The 20,165-nt window shown below is 37.9% G+C and overlaps 1 protein-coding gene across 1 annotated transcript in view; it reads left to right on the top strand.

Moving 5' to 3' along the window:
• The window catches only part of MAGI2 (membrane associated guanylate kinase, WW and PDZ domain containing 2), a 1,360,388-nt gene that overhangs the window by 313,840 nt on the left and 1,026,383 nt on the right, over window positions 1-20,165 (top strand). The window contains exon 2 of the mRNA XM_073551424.1: window positions 6,136-6,252. Within this exon, the coding sequence (XP_073407525.1) occupies window positions 6,136-6,252 (117 nt within the window). The remainder of the gene's footprint in view (window positions 1-6,135; window positions 6,253-20,165) is intronic.

The raw sequence follows: 20,165 nt of genomic DNA, 5'->3' as shown, positions 1-20,165 counted from the left end.
TACACTACCACTTATTCGGCACGTGTGTGTATTTGTCTACCTTCTGAGTCTGAGCTTCTTATGGTTTATTCCGCTTGGCTTAGCATGTGTCTTGTTCATGTGTGCAGTTAGCACAGTTCAGCTACAGAGCAAGCCCAACCTATGTGCTGTACTTCTCTGTGAAGTCAACAGAGTTTTGTACCAAGCGTCATTTGAGTTATTTCTCTTGACTTAGCATCTGTTTTGTTCTAGTGTGCCGTTAGCACAGTTCAGTTCAGTTACAGAGCAAGCTCAATCCTTTTGCACTACCTGTCTGTGAAGTTAACAGAGCTGGGTATTCTGCGTTCTGTTCATACTGTGTGGAGTTAAAACAGTCTGATTAAGGTGAAGTTTGCTGCTTTGTTCCACCATTGTTCACACTAGCAGCAGTTAAACATCTCTGCACGGTGGACCCTGGGTTGCGATTGCACTTTAATTTATATTTTATTTAGTGCAATCTGCCAAACTCAAACACAGTTTAACTTTATTGTATCATTGCTTCTTTATTTTTTTGTATAGATATATTTTTCAAACTTATTAAGACTTTTGTTTTACTTTTTAACATAGCCCCATAATGTTACTTAAACACTTTATACTCTGTTCACTTTTCTACAACAATAGCAGGGTATTGCAGGATATAAGGCCATTCAGTTTGACTGACAGAACACCAATTGAACTTTTCTTATGGCAGGGCCTAACATGCCACTGTACCTTGCAGATATGGGGGTCATTCTTTGACCTCTGGTGCCATGGCAACCATTGGCTCCCCGCAATCCTGTCACAGCAGTGCCAACAGGAAGGAAACTCTTTCTCACAACCTTGTAAATGCTGAAATTGCTATTGATCATGGCATTTAGAGAGCTAAATATTCAGGGACGGTTTTGGAATCATCCTTGACTATTTCTGCAGAAGCTCAGGTATCAGTTTATTATGGAAACAAGATCATATAATAATGCAGGAATACCTACCTGATGATGACGTACATTTATGTCAAAGGGATTAAAGGTTACCATATTGCATTAGACACATTGATACTGTATGCCATAAATTTCTGTCCCATTCTCTGTAATACCCCAAATGGTACTGAACATGTCATTCGGATAGTGCTGACTGGGTGCAAAACTGCAACACTAATATAGGGGTAAGTATTTATTTCTCTGGTTTAGGTAGTTCTGTGTAACAATTGTATTCAAGGGCAGATTTTGTGAATTTTAAAATTATTTATTGTTATCTGAATGTGATTTGTTTTGGTAACAAGCACATGGATTTTTTTTAAATAATTGATCATAAGGTGTTAAGTTTGTGCAGTCCAGCTTCAAAAAAGTTTATTTTCTGTGACTTTTTTGTTGTCATATCATTGCAATGTCGTCCAGAGAGAAAATTGTATCTCTTCTATGAAATAAAATCCAATATACATACCAATATCCACTATGATACTCTCTGATATACAATGTAAATGTGTACTATATATAGATTATGGTCACGTTCAATAGCAGGGTTACTTATAAACATAACTACCTGTATGTCGATGCTAGAATTAGTGAATCTCCTTCAAAGGGCAACACGGTGGCTCAGTGGATAGCATTGCAGCCCTGGAGTCCTGGGTTCGAATCCCACCAAGGACAACATCTGCAAGGAGTTTGTATGTTCTCCCTGTGTTTGCGTGGGTTTCCTCCGGGTACTCCGGTTTCCTCCCACATTCCAAAGACATACTGACAGGGAATTTAGATTGTGAGCCCCATCGGAGACAGTGATGATAATGTGTGTAAACTGTACAGCGCTGCGGAATGTGTTAGCGCTATTTAAAAATAAAGATTATTATTATTAAAGCCTGTTAGGAAACTGAGTAGATCAATTTGTTTTGGACACAGCATAAATAATTTTATGCCATAGGTGTAGAAATAGACATTGACCGCATACCCAAGACGTATGCATAGATCTGTGGCGGTTAAGCAAAACTTTGCAAAACTGAACATGAGGTTCTTAGTTTAACATTCTCATAAGAATGTATGAAAACCACTTCCACGTCACAGCAAACCTCTCATTGAGTCCCTGACCTTAAAAGCACGGCACCATGGGCCAACCATTGTCACGGCGATGGTACATCAGCAGGGCAAGCGACTTGGTGTCCCACAGCACCAATTTTATGAGGCTGAGCACCCATGACTCTAGGCCACACCACTTCACAGGCACAGTGCCACAGCAACAATGGCGACCATACATATCTAACATCAAATGAAAGAGCTAAAAAAAACTTCATCTTCCACACATTCTCATCAAAAATAGCAGATAAATAATATTTTATGAATAATAAGTGCTTTACAAAAATATAGCCTGGTTTACATTCCAACTGTGCTCTTTGCTGAGCACTACATTGGGATTTCTGAAAAACAAGATTGGACTCCCAACTGAACCCCTGTTTAGCTACTCATTGAAATGAGGCATATGGAGTCAACTATTTGACCTCTGTTTGGACTTCATCTACCTTTTTCAAAACTGACTCAAAAGTGTAAACTTGGCCTAATACATAGTTTCTGCATATAGAAATTAGTGACAGGATGTAACCTGTTATTTATACATTCTTACCTGAGTCACATGAATCCATTAGAGCTTTCTAATGTACATTTTTGTCCCATAGTTGTCAGCTCATGTATATTGCCAGTGCCACCCACCTGCATTTACTGTGCTTAAATGTAGATGTAAGAAGTGGCTTTTATTATATGGATTTTGCTTATGTCCTAATAGAATAACATCCAACAGTTCAAAAAGCAACTCTCACCTTACTGTATTAGTAGCTATTGTAAAAATCACATTTCACAATTACAACACTGTCTAGCTTGCCTTTATCTTCCACTTTTATCTTTGAAATCTTAACATTTTCATGCAATTTTATTGTCTGAATTAATTTCTTAATGTACGTTATTGTGATGCCAAACACTTAAAATATGGCCCTAATGCAAAACAGTTATTTGACTGTGTGTATTATAATTTGTGAAGTCTTACCTCGGTACCAGCATCAATCAGCAGAATTCTTAGGAGGAACCCACCAGAGAGTTCTCAGGCTGTGCCATAGCAGGCGATATGAAGGATTTACTATTTCTAATAAAATCAAGAGGTCTATCAATTGATGGGTCACTGGAGATATAGATGGGCTTTGTTGTTCTCTGCTTTAGTTGATCCCTAGACAACACTATGTATATTTATCTTCCAGCTGTAGATGCTCACATGTTCTGTGTGGTCCTCTTTAATGGCAAGGACTACAGATAAGAGGATCAGTCAAAATTCAAATTTGCCTGTTCACGCAGATTTTCTTCACAGACTCCAGAGAATAATATGCATAAGATGGAAAAAATAAAATAGATACTTATATTCACCTAACTACTCACCACTCTGGTGGCTCTGCTCCTCACCATTTTCCATCTTGCAATCTTCACATCATCTTATCACCACCACAAGTGCATAATCCTCGGGTCTCCTCATTCTAGGCCAGGACTTTCAGTTCTGATGAAGACCAAAAGGGTTCTGTGCAAGCATGTGTAAGTTTCCGATGTCATGGAATCATGGAAAACACTGAGACATAAGCTCGTGCTTATGCAGACCTGTCCCTGGCCTCATAAAACCTTGTGATTTCAATGCTTGCAGTGGTAATAAGATGATGAGAACTGGACAGTTGGCGGTGAGATGCAGTGGAGCCAGAGAGGTGAATGGTGAGGTGACTATTAGTTTTTTTTTCCTTTTAGGCTATGTGCACACGTTGCAGATATGCTTTTGTAAAATTCTGCATGGATTCTTCTTCTCTTGGCATAAAACGCAGTTGAAAATCCACAAGGTTTTTATGTGGCTTTGATGCAGATTTTCATGAGGTTTTCTCTGTGGATTTGTCTGCGGATTTGCGAAATAAAGATATATTATTTAACAAAAAAAAAAGAATTGTGATGTAATTTCCTTGTCCAACCTTTTCTTTTTCATTCTCCATTGAAGACCATAATATCATTACATACCATGTTCAAATATAATGTTTACACACACAAAACAAATATAAGTGAATATATTACATATATAATATATATACATATATATCTATATATGTACAGTATGTGTCAGTTAGATACCCTCATTAATAAAATGGTACATAAGCAGTTAAATAAAAGACACACACACAAGAAATTTGCGTAAAACGCAATATATGTTTATTTTTCTAAAAAAAAGGGAAAGCCGAAGGCTGAGGGCTGATGTTAATATTCTGGGAAGTAGCCAATAGCCATAAAGCTTCCCAGGATCTTAATATCAGCTCACAGATGTTTGCTTAGCCTTTACTGGCAAGTTTACAGGGGAACCCCAGAAAAAAATCCACATGAGGTCCCCCTATTAAATCGAACCAGCAAAGGCTAGGCAGATGGCTGCGGGATGATATTAATAGCCTGGGAAGGGGCCATGTATATTGGTCCCCCAGGCTAAAAACATCAGCTCTCAGTCACCCCAGAAATGGCGCATCTTATAGATGCGCCATTTCTGGCACTTAGGCTTGCTCTTCCCACTTGTCCTGTAGTGGTGGCAAGTGGGGTAATATTTGTGGAGTTGATGTCACCTGTGTATTGTCCAGTGACATCAAGTCCCGATGTGACTGGTCTAAATGTGACATTGTCGTGGGACACTCGTTATTAAATGGACTACGGCGGAAAGCTAAGTATATGTTGGTTTATTATTTTTGTTGCAGGAGACGCGGGCGTTGGGGAATTAGGTGTTTGAGTATGAATGGTTTTTTTTGTTTTATAATTGAACACAATCGCCAGATGATGATACTACTGTCCCATCATGGGCTCATGCTATCACTGTCACACACAGACACCCGCAGACAGAAACCTGGAGACAGACACACACAGACAAACGCAGACAGACACCCGCAGACATGCATATTCTCTGCCCACACACATATTCTCTGCTCACACACTCTTCCTCCTTCGTCTCCGCAGCATTTTTGGCAGGCAAATCCGAAGCAAATCCACAGACCTTTTTACACCTGCAGTATTGCTGCGGATTTGACTGACTCAATGTAAGTCAATGGGTGCAGAAACACTGCAGATCTGCAAAAAATGCTCATCGTGTGCAAATAGCCTTACGGTTCAGAAAAATGGTTAAATCCGCTCTGAAGAGAATTACTTTTTCTTTTGTTTGAATAAAATTCAAGGAGCTTTGCTGTTAAAGAGATTGGACTGGAAAAGCATCTGACCAAGTTTCCTGAAGTAATTGGGCACAGAAATGATCATCTGTCCCTGTCATAAAAATTGTTAAACACAGCACATTATGTGAGCTCACTGTTTTGCAAAAGAATTCCAATCCAGGTAGTTTAGTTGTGTATTTGGACAGTTGCCATGGAAGCTGTTGATGTTACACTGGTCTAACTGGGGAGAGAAGCCTGTTAGTAGGGCATAACCTGTGACCTCTTGGCATTACTCTGTGTGCAAATCACTGTTAATGATCTGTTTATGGTCAACAGCCATTAGATGACTGTCCGAGATCTGTGAAAAAGTCTTTCCCTCTGTATATGGAGACCTGTCAAACATAGCCGGGTGGGAAGAACCTGGCTAGGAACCACCATGGTCAATTCTGTTTAAACGATGTAAAACACATATATTTGCAATTAAGGAGCTTGCCATTGATTCATGCTGTAGATAGTTCAAGCAGCATAATCAATTAAGAATTTACATCATTTTGGTTTTTGAACATTATCTGGGTTATTTCCTTTCATTACAATTTATTTTTCACTATTTATCACAGATGTTCCTAAGGGGGCATACATAGAGTCGAGTTCTAATTGTGCTAATATTCTGAAATTCAAAAATAATTTTCAGCACTTTTCATTTACAGTTCTTCTTTTTGTTTCTCAGTGGGTTATAACCCACAATGACCTGTATGTATAAAAGTAGCATCACGTATTTATAAATGTTTGTGTTTCTGCTTTGTACAATTTGTCTAATATAAAAAATGTTCATAGATTTAATTTCCATCTCTAAACGGCAATATTATGACTGTTTACAGGCAAAGCTGCTTATAGCTGTAGTTTTCGTGTTTCTTTTTATATCATTGTTTTGATTACTTTATGTACTCAATTTACAGGAGGCATTGTTGACAAAGACCTTCGCCGCTACCTCAATTTACGGTTTCAGAAAGGTTCAGTAGATCATGAACTTCAGCAAATCATACGAGACAACCTCTACCTCCGAACAGTGCCATGTGAGTACTGCCATCTCATAAGTTATTGAATCTGTTTAAGTGTTCCAGGTACTGTGTCTGGAAATTACGCTAAGTGGATGCATCATTTAATATACCTTTGTAAAAGTTAATGATTACCTTATGTGCTCCTGTGTGACCCTTATTACTGTGTGATGAGAAGATAGGTATGAATCTGTGTACTGTTCTTGTTATGCTGCAAAGCTTTTTCACGATATATGAACAGAACAGAGGCCCTGATTCATCATTTGTGTCTTTTTAAGCAACTTTTCTTTTTTTGTCAGGGGGGTATTGGTTGCAATTTTTAGCAGGCACCAAATTCTTCAAAATGGTGCACGTGAATCATGAATTTGGCGCAAAGCAAAACAAATAGTCTCGTTTTCCAACTTGAACTGTCTTTGCAAGATTTTGGCTTCAAAAGTCACGTTTTGCAAAATGTCTCAAAGAGTGTGCAAAAATACCGACTTATTAAAAAATACACCAGGGTAAAGGACTAGAACAGAGTTACACCAAATTACACGGCTTTTTAAAAAGTCGTAATTGATGAATCAATTGAAAACATCTGGAATTGCTAAACTACACCCACAAAGTGGAATACAAAAAAACAGGAGAGCACAAATAAAATAGACGTAAGCAAAACACAAATAGAATAATGAATTGGGTGCAAAAAAAAGGCTAAAAAATGCACAAAACTAAACAAAAACAGATTCAAAAGCAATTCTGAATCAGGACTAAAGAGTATACCTGTATATTGGTAGTATTTGCTCTTTTAAAATTGTTTTGAGCATGAAATGATATGGAGTGTGATTCGACTTTTAAAATATTAGCAATGTTATTCAAAAATAAAAATAAGAAAAAGCGAGACAGAGATTATGTTAGATTTCGAAAGGCTTCAAATTATTGAAATATGCAATTCTGTGGTAAAATGTAATCATTTTGACTGGTGTGTTGCGTTTTATTCCTGGATTTATTGATTCTTGGTGTACAAACTAGTGAATTTTGACTAAAAGCAATCCACTCAGTAGTCATGTTCTGTAAAAGCTTGTGCACACAGTTTTTTGAGGAGTTTTTGGAACAGAAGCTGAGAAAAACCTCTCCAGTCCTCCTCAAAATCTCAAAACTTATCAGACACTTTGAAAACACAGCAAAAAGACTCCATGTGAACACAGACTTAGGCTTCCCAGCACACTGACTGTTCTCTAGAGAATCAGTTTCATCCTCTCTAAGATGTCACAAAGCAGGCTAAAGGTACTGTCACACTTAGCGATGTACCAGCGATCCCGACAAGCGATATGACGCGGTCAGGATCGCTGGTACATCGCTAAGTGGTCGCTAGTGAGCTGCCACATAGGCAGATCTCACTAGCGACATTGCTGGGGACGGGGATCGCTACTTACCTGTCAGAGGAGGCGATCCTGTGTCCTCCCGCCCGGCTCCACGCGTCGCTCGTCTTCACAGCAGGAAGCGCCGCAGGAAGCTGACGACGAGAAACAGTCCAGGACGTTCTCGCGCGATCAGCGATTACCAGCGGGGGAGCCGGTCGTAGGTAAGTATCACACACAGAGATATCGCTAGCAATATCGCTATAACGTCACAAGTTATAGCGATATTGCTAGCGATATCTCTTAGTGTTACAGGCCCTTAAGAGAAACCAGAACCATCTCAGTGGTGGCAGTGAGGAATGGAGGACTAACGAGACATTAGTGATGAGGCATAGGTAAAAGAGCGCAGCCTCGGTGTACGAGAGAATAATCTCATGTAGTAAGAGGGAAGTAGAGTGTGTGACATCAAACACTAGGATGGAGAGGTGTTTGGCTTATATCACTAAAAAGGAATGACTACCAGCTTAAAATTTGGATTTTTTCTGAGAAGCTATCATAGAAGGCAGAAACCAGAGTAACATCAAAAGAATAGGCATCTTTTATTGTTAGGTACTCCGTAACTTCTAAAAAACATAACCAGCTTTCACATTCAACAGACTTGTGATTATTCCCTTAAGGTTAAAGGCAGTTTAAACTCCAACATGTTATTTTTGTTCTTTTCTTCCAATTGTATTTCCCTGTGTTTTTTCTTCTTGCTTAATGGCAGTGTGAAAAATGAAATAAAAATTGACTACAAGTCGAAGAATTTCACCAGATTTCTGGCCTGAGTGTCCGCCTTTCAGAAAATAAAATGATCAACCTGATTATTGTTGTCATGGGCAAATATTTTAAGATTTTATTATTCACTAGCTTAATAAACCTCCTCCTTATTTCTATAAAGGGGAAGAGTTCATCTTTGTATTCATCTGTAAGAGAGTCAATCTGAATGTTTGCTCTGCTAATGACACATATATTTTCAGTATTGTTACCTAACGGAGTACGTCAATGACCCTGAGACTTTACTCAGAAATTGCTGGCAAGCCAACATCTCAATTCATCAAAGGGCATGTTCACATGTGGTGCAATTGCAGCATTTTTTTCTGCACCAAAACCTAGAGTGTTGGATGCTTACAATAAGCTTGTTTTTACCTACGTTTTCTTTTCCATCTATTCGAATGACTGAAAACGCTATAAAACCGCTGTAAGAATTAACATAAGGTGTCTTTATCGAAACTCGGAAAGGCTCCAAATATGCACAGAAATTAAAAGCAGCATGTGAATGAGATATCGGACAGCTGATTAATTTTGCTGACAATGTAAAATGATGCGTACTTTAGAAATCAAATACACTGCAAAATATACTACCCAACATGGGCTGTAGTGTAGATGGAAATGTACCACCACATTTTGTTTTTTTAGGTCATTTTTTTGCCCTAACTTTATGGATTTTGTCATTTATATTCCACATTTCATTGAAATGTTTTCTGGTGACTTCAGGGTGGCAGATGACAACTTACATTTCACTAACTGTATCAGTTGCCTTTATGTTTTCACATATCAATATTGATTTGTGCCCCTGCTTTAAATTCTGTGTCTGTCTGTGACTGCAAGCAACTTTGTTTAAATGTCATTGTATTGCTCCAAGATGAATGCTGCATCCTACTGTTTGTTACTGTTGCTGACTCCATTCATTATATACAGTATGTCTATACACACAGACTGGAGAGAATCTTTACACAGCGGCTAATTCTTGCAGTCTGCATGTTTTACTGCATCTTTTTATGCAATATTACAGTATTTTTCACATTATTCAAATTCCGTTTTCATTTTTTGTAGGTTTTTCTCTACATGGTTTCAATACAAAACACTTTTACTTGCATTTAAGATTTCAATGTGGGTTGAGAAATAAAGAAAACATTATACTCAATAAAGAAACCATATAAATGAGAAAGGGGGTTTTAGGTATTATATAAATTAAAATCAAAATGCACCTGCCACCAGGATTAATATGTTTTATCTAAAAACAGAATAAATAATTGACAGTTGATTCTAGTGCTATTGTAGGTCACATACTGGGTATCTTTCAATAGTTGTCATAAAATGTCACTATGTCAGTCATAGCTGGAGATGAAAGCTGAGTATTCATGTTTTTAAGAATCTGACAGTAGGGCTCAGCTTATGGATATTGGGGACTCAGGAATGTGTGCAAATAGTACAGACGGCGCCACTTTTCATTTATCGCTGATTGATAAATGATAGATTTTTGACAAATACGGCAACACATCCAGGCAATCTAAATCTGGTGATGTATATTATAAACTGACTTAAAGGGAATAAGTCAGTAGGATCATCCCTTTTAAATCATCTATATGGGTATGCAGGTCATAGAATGCTGAATAAAATGATACTTTGATATATGTGATCCAATTTTTTTTTCCAGAGAAATCCACATTTTTCATAATATGGAAATTAGATGTTAAGATCTATTGGCCTGGCATAGATCTCCCTGAAAATTTGTCAACAGAGCTCATTATATATGAAATGAGGTGTTACCAGTGTGAGACATGTAATGACTTCAGTCTGCTCTCTTAATCTACATGTCTCATCCTGGTAACGCCCCTCTTCTTTCAAAATAAGATCTGGAGGCAGATTCTCAGGGAGATATATGTCTGGCTCACAGATATTAACTGGACATTTACATATTAAAAAAGTGGATTTCTCTGAATAATCCATTACATAGAAGATAAGAAGGGATCATTTTATTTGACTTTCTGTGACTTACCAGCACATACAGATGACTTAGGAGGGTTGATCCTACTGACATATTCCCTTTATCTCTTCATTATGCAGTATATTGAGGGGTTGTCTCACTAAAGATATATTCTTTCAGATTTCTAATGTAGTGTTAAATGGTGACCATTTAGGCAAGTTTTTCCCAAATTCCAGTTCACACATTTTAAGGATTTCTCTAGTATTGCACAGGTGAGAGAACTTGTGGCAAATTCTGATTCCTTGATAAGAATTCTATCACCTGTGCAACACCAAGGAAATCATGAAATCATGATCTGTTGGGGGCCATGACAACTGCAGTTTGGGAAACACTGATTTAGATTAATGTATTACATAGATTACTTGATTTTGCCAAACTGTAAGCTGCTGTAACAGTTTTGTCTCATAAGTGTTGATCCAAATTGGTGGACCCCCTATTTCCCTAATACGAGTTATCTTCATAAGACCCATTTATGGTGCTGTAAGATGATGGAGACAAACAGTCACTATTTAGAACAGTACAGATTCAAAGCTGAATTTTAAGTATTTGTTATCGTTCTTTTATTTTTTGTTAGAGTACAGTGAGTACTAAAAATACCGTATTTTTCAGATTATAAGATGCTTTTTTTCCCAAAATTTTGGGGGAAAATGGGGGTGCATTTTATAATGCAGATATACCTCACCGGCCGCAGGCTGGGATGAGGGGGTGTTCGGATATGCGGTGCGGCTTGCCGCTGTGGGTGTTCGGTACTGCGGGTGTTCGGTGCTGCAAGGGCTCTGCCGACATCTTGTGAAAGCCCAGAGTTAGATGGTTTCCTATGTGGTGGACTGGACTCCGGGAAAATGTCTGCCGGCTGGAGACGGTGCATGCACAGATGGACATCTCGAGAGATGAGATATCAGCACTGAGATCTCATCTCGAGATCTCCATCTGCACATGCGCTGCCTCCAGCCAGCAGTCATTTTCCCAGAATCCAGTCCACCGCATAGGAAACCATCTAACTGCGGGGGCTATGGGCTTCACAGGATGTCGGCAGAGCCCCCGCAGCACCAAACACCCACAACAACGAACAGCAGCAGTGGCACGCCGCACCGCACATCCGAACACCCCCTCATGCCAGCCTGTGGCCTGCAGTCTGAATTTAGCTTACCGGGGGGGTGGCAATGGAGGAGCGGGGTCACAGGAGTCATCGCTGCTGGAAGCCGGTGGCTGCAGGAGTGGGGCAATACTGTGGGCCCTGTGCTAGGATGAGGGGGTGTCACGGTGGTGGGCTTCACGAAAATGACGGCGGTTCAGGCAGGAGTGGAGTCTCCGTTGTTCACATTGCTCTCCAGGCTTTGGGCTTTAGGAAAATAGCTGCGGGGAGGTGGTGTATGCACAGATTGAGATCTCAGCTCAACGATGAGCCAAGATCACAATGTGCGCATGCACCACCTTCCTGCAGTGGCAACCCTGCCTCCTGTGACCATTCACCACAGTCTCCCCCGCCCCCCGGTAAGCTACATTCAGACTATAAGAGGCACCCCCATTTTGCTCCCAAATTTGGGGGGGAGTGCGTCACATAGTCTGCAAAATACAGTAATCAGTATGAGAAAATTTAATTATTAGGGGCATCAATAGGAATAAACAGATAAATTTGACCAGGTACAGGGAGGGGTTCAGTAAAGAAAGGGATCCCAACATATTAGACATTAGTTTAGATTTCTATCTGATATATTTGGATCACTTACTTTACTGAACCCCTATACCTGGTAACATTTATCTTTTTAATCCTATTTATGCCCCCAAATATTTGTTTTAAGTGCTCATACTTATTAATTGTCAGTTGTACTGTCGATTATATTATTTCCTTACCAGATGCTATTATGTTTTTTTATGCTTTAAAAATGGTTTTAATAAGTAAGGTATTGTTTTTGGTGAGTTTTTTTCTGTAACCCCTTAGGGACCAGGAGTATTTCAGTTTTTGAATCTCTGTTTTTCGCTCCCCTTCTTCCCAGAGCCATAACTTTTTATTTTTCTGTCAATATGACCATATGATTGCTTATTTGTTGCTGGAAGAGTTGTGCTTTTGAAAGACATGATTGGTTTTACTAAATAGTGTACTGGAAAATGGGGGGAAAAAATCAAAGTGCGGTGAAATTGCAAAAAAAATTGCAGTTGTACCTTTTTTTTTTACCATGTTCACTAAATGCTAAAACTGACTTGCCATTATGATTCCCCACGTCATTGCGAGTTCGTAGACACCAAACATGTATAGGTTATTTTTTCTGTAAATGGTAAAAAAAATCCAAAGTGTGTAAAAAAAAAAAAGTTGCCTTTTTTTTAAGACCCATGGCGTCTCTATTTTTCGTGAGCTGGGGTTGTGAGAGGGTTTATTTTTTGTGTGTCGAGCTGACATTTTTATTGACGCCATTTGGTACATACAATGTTTTGATTGCCCGTTACTGCATTTTAATGCAATGATGAAGCAACAAAAAAATGTCATTTTGGCGTTTTGATTTTTTTGTGTTGCGACGTTTACCAATCAGATTAATTATTTGTATATATCAATAGATCGGGCAACGATGGGGCCATTAACCATATTGATGCAGATGGATCCACAGTGAGCTTTGTCATAAATAACTTTCAGTACTACACCCCTACGGGAGGTGGGAACCAAGACAATCTGCTATGTGTTGCTGCCCAACACAACTAGGCGTATACGACTGAAAATTTTATCCGATTGAGCACACTGTGACTCCGTCTGCATCATTACTGCTAATGGCCTCACCATTTTGTGGGGGCTTTGGACTTGTGCCCCTGAAAGTATGCTAAATTGCTATGTGAGCATAATCTAAGAAAAACCAAATGGAGGACAGAATTTGAGATTTGCTTTTTCAGACTAAAGTTCTCTAAAGTCAAATCATCCATTTAACTATAATATTATTAATGTTCAACTTAAAATCTGAAACCAATTGATGGTTTGTGAATTTATTCCAGTAGGTTTAATGTTTTAAATTCGTCTCATTTTGTTTAATGAGCAATCCTATTAAGTTGTATTATGACATTACCATATCATTTTTCATACAAGCCAAGGAAAGCAGCAGAGTTGTTTTACTGCTTACTGTAAGGCATAAAAACTGAATAATATATTAGCATATCATTTGTAAGAATATATATTTTCCTTGATTGGATAATTTGGACATTTTATTACTCTGTGTGGTTATTAATTTTAATAAATGTTAGTAAATTCTATAGCATATGTACTAATTAGACATTGATAGAAATTTCAGCCTGGTAATGTCAGATCCATGAGCTCTAGAACCATGAATCAGTCTGTCTCTGATTTAACTAATATATATTGACAACGTTAAATGGAATATGATGCAAATGAGAAATAGTGTATAAAGTATTAGTATGGCAAGCTCAATTGTACTATTAAAGATATGGTAGAAATTAATTAAAGAATATAATAACTTATTTGGAAGTGCGGTATCCTATATTGCCCAACTCGGTTTACATTTTTTTGAAACATGAATAGATGTAGTTCTTTCTTAATGTTTTCTATACTTTTAAGTCAGATACCCTAAAGTTATGTCTTGGCATATAAAATCAATAAGTTATAATGTTTCACCTTTTTATGACATGAGACTTCACGTTGGTAGTAACTCATCTAAGTTGAAGTCTCCACATCTTTATAAAGTTTCAGACCTATTCAATATGGTCTTATAATAACTTGCACATAATTACTCATTTGTGTCAATATAACCCATTTTTAAACCTGTCCTGTTTTGCATTTAGATTAGCTTGATGATAACTTGGCAAGGTGAGGTTAGTCAGGACCACATGGTGGAGGGAGGGTTCTGCAGGACTGAGGAGACGCAAGTGCTGCTGGGAAACATAGTTTTTGTAAGAATAGGTGGGAAATGTAGTTTTTGTAAAAAAGAATAGGACCACCCCTTCAGCTATATGAAGCTGGATGCACAGATAGGGCAGAAAGAGATGGTAAAAGACACAAAGGTACAAGCAAGAAACTTTATGTTGGTCGTAGTCTATATATTAAAGATAAGTATGCATTTACTGAGCTTTGTGAAAGATATTTTGATTCTAGGAATTACCCTTTAAGAATCACAAATTGTATTTTGTTTTAGAGTTCTTTTAATAAAGTAATTTTAACTATACAATATTTATAAGTCTTTACAAATCTTTTATAGATCTGAACAAGTCCCTATAGCTTGGAATTCCAATGAGTAAAATTGAAGTCTAGTGCTTCTTAAAACGTAGTAGTACTCATTTCATTGCTGTTAGCAAAATTGTCACTTTTCCCCTTTATTATTCTGTACCTACAAGGATCTATGAAGGTTAGATATGATAAGTCTTTTGCAAAGTTTCTTTATTAAGGAGAACTGCTTTAGCAATCCCTGCAGTGAAAGTATAATGATGTTAACTCCTTGCAAAGCACAAAAAGTTTGTAAAGTCAATCCTCTATTAAAAAGCTCTCTAAGCTGAGATACATTGCCCTACTACAATGGAGAGCCTGCATTTAGACAGATCTATGTATGGAGCGTGAATAGCAGCCTATGCTCATAGCTAATCAGCACCCACAACATGGTTTACTGCAGTGCTTGCCTAAGGCAATATAGGCCAGACTCTCCTGTGCAGAACTGAACTTGAAGCCAGAAGCAATGTGTCGTCCTTTGTACTTGGGTGTCGGGGTACCATATAGTCCGCATAATTAGCATCTAGTTGTTCAAATCTCTGTGCGCTTTTCTGTAAATATTTCTACAGTATATTTAAATAGCTGTCCGATATGACAGATGAACATATCTACCTATTCATTACTGAGTTCAATGTATATTAACAGTATTTACGTAGTAAGTTATAATACAGCCACTAGTGCTGGCTGCTGGGTACAGGATTCACTATGTTATCTTATAAGATTTGCATTGAACAGAACAAAAATTAAACATAAAAAATGTAGAATAATGAGTTTTTCATGTCAATGTCCACATATAAACCGTTTTCCAGTTTTACTGTCTTTGGGGTTTGTATTTGTGCATTGCATGTATGTCAACAGATGAAATGTATTACTTATTTCATTTATATTTGTGTCTACATTTTGTGGATCCTCAATACACCATCTTATGAAAACTTAACTTATAATCAAGCTTTTCTTCAGAATTGCCGGCGACTTTTCAAGAGAAAACTAGATCTTTTTTTTTTAAAGCCGTAAAATCAATCAGCAGAAAAGGATTGTTCTTGTTCTTACAATTGCCATCAGACTTAATGTCATCTGGTCACAAATCAGCACACAGTGAGATATAAATGAGTGAAACGATCTTGGATTTGATTCATTGGAGCAGCATAGATTGGCCAATTTTAATCAGAAAGTATACTTTTAGAGACTTTTTTGATTAGTGCAATTTTTCAGGCTTATATTTAACTCACCCAAAAACTAGATTTTCATTGAAAATGTAAAGTTTAAATAAGTAGTCCGGGATGTAAAAAAAAATAAAAAAACAAACAAAACATATTATGTATCTGTTTAAGCCCTCAATGATTCCAACACCACTTGTCCTGTGATTCTTCTGGCTTTTTTTAACTTCCCTGTAGTGATTAAGTGCATCTGTCCATGTGATCACTGCAGTCAATCACTGGCTTTAGTGCAGTACTTACCAGCATCACTTCTGTGGACAGCAATTAGCTTCAGGGAATTAAAAAGAGGCCAGCATGGACCACTGGCGGTGATGTTGGAGTGGTAGGGTATTAATCCTTTCCTGGGGGGCTGTTTTCCATTTTTTCAATTTTGTTTTTTCTTCTTTCTTCCAAGAACCATAACTTTTTTTTAAACTTTTCTGCCTACCTAGCCGGGCTTGTTTTTTTGTGGGACGAGTTGATAAAATGAATGGTGTCATTAAAAAGTACAAGTACTGTGCTGGAAAGTGGTAAAAAAATTACTACTGAAATTGCAAAAAAAATGGCAATTCCACAATTGGTTTTTTTTTTACCATGTGTTACTATATGGTAAAACTTACCTGTATGACCAATATGATTCTTCAGGTCAGTACGATTATGCAGATACCAAACATGTAGTTTTTTTTTAAATTTTATTTAAGTGCTGAAAAGAAATTCTGGAATTTTACTTGTGTCGCCATTTTCTAAGACCCATAATGTTTTCAATTTGTGGGATATGGGGCTGTACCAGTGCTAATTTTTTGCACCGTGAGTTGAGGTTTTTACTAATGCTATTTTGGGGTGTATACAATGTTTTGCTCACCTCTTATTGCATTTTATTCCAATGTTGTGGCGGCCAAAAAACTTAATACTGGCATTTCGATTCTTATTCTCATTACTCTGTATACCTATTGGATTAATTTACTTTATATTTTGGTTCAGAGTTTTACAATTATAGTGATACAAAATATGTGTATTTTTTTCGTTTTATTTTTAAATAGTTGGAAAGGGGATTGCTTTAAACTTTAATTTTTTTATATTTTTAAAATTTTTTTTTCACTTTTTACTGTATTTAATAGTCCTCTTCGAGCAGGGGTGGGGAACCCCAGGCCCCAGGGCCATTTATGGCCCTTGATGACCTTTAATCCGGCCCCTGGGCAGATTCTCAGAGACCACAGTACTTTGGCAGGGAGTTATATTTTGATTGCCACCAGTTCATTAATTTCTTCTTCCTCAGTGAGCACACACATGCAGTGTTCACTACTGAACACTGAAGGGCATGCAATGAAAGATTACGTCCTGACACCAGTTGCAGAGTCAGGATGTACTTTGTGGGCGGAGTTTGTACGGCCCCCAAAAGATGGTATAAATATCCAAGTGGCCCTTGGCAGAAAAAAGATTCCCCACCTCTGCCTTAGAAGAATTGAAGCTGCGATCATCCGATCGCTTGTGCTACACATAGCAGTACATCATCACTGCTGTGTATTGCTAAAATCACAATCTCCTATGAACACCTGCTAAATGTTGGCTTTCACAGGAGTATTGTAATGACTGGCACAGGGGTCTTCAGCAGACAACTGGCTGTCATAGCAACCTATCGGCGTCCTGCTATCCTGACACAAGCATCTTGATGGGAGCGTGGAATGACGTGCCTCCCTGCAGGTACTTGTTAAATGCCGCTATCAGAAATTGACAGCAGAATGTAACAGGTTAACTGCTGCAGGCAGAGCTCTAGTCAACTCTGTTGGAGGCAGATGATGGCTGAATAATTCAGCCATCATCTGCCAGGAAAGATAAAGGCTCGGCTTGTGAGCCTGCGTCAAAGTCAGGGAGCCAGCATATGACTTACCAGTATTTCATATGTCGGTAAGGGGTTAAATGAGTGAGTAATGCTTGTGCCTTTCTTTGTAGAATTACCTGATGTTAAGATTTTTTATATGTATTTAATAACATTAGAGTTTACCTATCATTTGATTTTTTTTTATATGTTATAACCCCCTAAGCATGTTGTAGATCCATGGAGATCTGGGTGCTGAGATCCCTAGAGATTGCTGAAAAAACAGTTGAGAAACTCTCCAATCAGAAGGAAGAAGCATGATAGGCCCAATAGAAAGTTTCTTGGTGCGTACACTGCAGCTATAGCTATCTCGCACACTATGATTTTGAGGTGTTTTTCATTCTTTATCTTATCTTTTCAAAATGCATATTTTATTTCTAGTGGGCTCATCTTCCTGGTTGCTCCAATCTGACAGTTCGAAATTCTGTTCTCCCATCCCTTTCCAATCATAGTCTTATAAGTCAAAGAAAAAGAGAAAAAACAGCTGCATTTCCTCTTCCTTCTGAGCACAGAATACAGATCTGATTGACAAAGGGAATGTAAGAAAGTATTGATGTATAAAATTACTTAGCCAAAGCTTTATAGGCACCCATTAAAAAGCATTTTCTTAAATTAAATATAGGTTTTACAACCGAACATTTGGTCAGAGGTGCTCCTTTTATTTGTAAAATAAGAGATCTCTTAAGTGTCGGACTTATAAAAATGAAATACACATGATGAAAGCTTTCCTTAAATTCTTTTTATTTAGTGAATTCTTGTCTATTACGGCTGTAGTGATGAGGATAAATTCCATAACCTCTTATACCAAGAGCTCAGATTACTGTCAATTTTTCCCCGATAACAACATCTAAAAAGTGCCTAAGGCTATGTGCACACATTTAGGGTTGTTGCAAGAGTGTTGGCAGGAAAAACGCTTTGGGAAAACATGCATTTTTTGCTACATTCTTTATTCATATTTATTTCCATTTCACTTGTATGGTTGCAAAAACACTGAAAGAATTGACAGGCTGCAGATGTGAAAAAAATGCTTTGATGGTTCAAATCTGCAAGGCAAAAACAAGCTGAGATTTGAGAAATCTCATTCACTTTGCTGGACCAATACAACACTGCATATTTTTCTATAGCTAAAATACCACAGAAATGCAACGTGTCAACAAGCCCCAAGAATAACCATATTTAGTTTCCCATATCTTTGTTTAGTCAGTGTGAAGACAGGGATTGATAGTGTTGCTCACTTCCACGCATGATCTTGTGCTTCCAGTCAGAAGGAAATAAAGATGAAATATTTACGATGGCTAAGGGCAGTCGCTAATCAGAAATGGTGCTAACGTGTGCCATGAGACTGCTGATGCTGATGTACTGCTGCAGTTAATATGCAAAAGTGTGATCGTCCAAGATATCAACATCACTCATTGTAACATAGTGTTTCTATGGTTTATACATTTTTTCCTTAGAAATGGCATCAGAGGTGATTTTACATTTTTGAGATATGTATGATATACAGTGCATCTACAGTACAGAGCATTGCTTTTATGTTCCCCAAATAACATATATTTGTGAAAACTCAGCCTCTTGTTGCTAGAAATTGGGGATTGATCTGTATATGGTGTCTACTAATTGTACTAGGAAATGCAAACAGATCTGTCCCTCTAGTGGTGGAATCAGACAGTCAAAATTTTTGCAAGCAGGGATGAAAGGCCGCGGAATCCTATGCCTCAATAAATATATCAAGAAACTGTTCTGAATTATGGTGTCTTTAAGAGATAAATTGTAAATGGTTGTTCACGTCAAATACTGGCATTTCAAAACCCTAACCATGACATACAAAGCCATCCACAACATGAGTCCTCCATACATCTGTGACCTTGTCTCCTGGTACTTACCTGCACACAACCTCCAATCCTCACAAGATCTCCTTCTCTACTCCCCTCTTATCTCCTCTTCCCACAATCGCATACAAGATTTCTCACGTGCAACCCCCCTACTCTGGAACTCTCTACCACAACATATCAGACTCTCGCCTACCATGGAAACCTTCAAAAAGAACCTGAAGACCTACCTCTTTCGACAAGCTTACAACCTGCAGTAACCATCAATCCACCAAACCGCTGCACGACCAGCTCTACCCCTCGCCTACTGTATCTTCACCCATCCCTTGTAGATTGTGAGCCCTCGCGGGCAGGGTCCTCTCTCATCCTGTACCAGTCATGACTTGTATTGTTTAAGATTACTTGTATTTATTATGTATACCCCTCCTCACATGTAAAGCACCATGGAATAAATGGCGCTATAATAATAAATAATAATAATAATGAATCTGTCTATACTTCTGTTATTTTACAATTGGACATTCAGAGTCGTTTCTTTGAGAATAATCTGAGAATTAATGATTTGATACTAAAGAGATTATAAAATCTGCCATTCTAGCAGGATTTTATAGAGAACTACAGTATATACACCTGTTATGCTTAATGTTCTCCAAGTTTGTTTCTTTGTTGACCCTTTGTTCATTGCC

The sequence above is a fragment of the Dendrobates tinctorius genome, unplaced genomic scaffold, assembly GCF_039654945.1.
Source record: "Dendrobates tinctorius isolate UK_male_01 unplaced genomic scaffold, ASM3965494v1 ptg000176l, whole genome shotgun sequence".
NCBI classification, from domain to species: domain Eukaryota; kingdom Metazoa; phylum Chordata; class Amphibia; order Anura; family Dendrobatidae; genus Dendrobates; species Dendrobates tinctorius.
The sequence above is the reverse complement of the archived record's forward strand: the minus strand, read 5'-3'. Positions and strand labels throughout refer to the sequence as shown.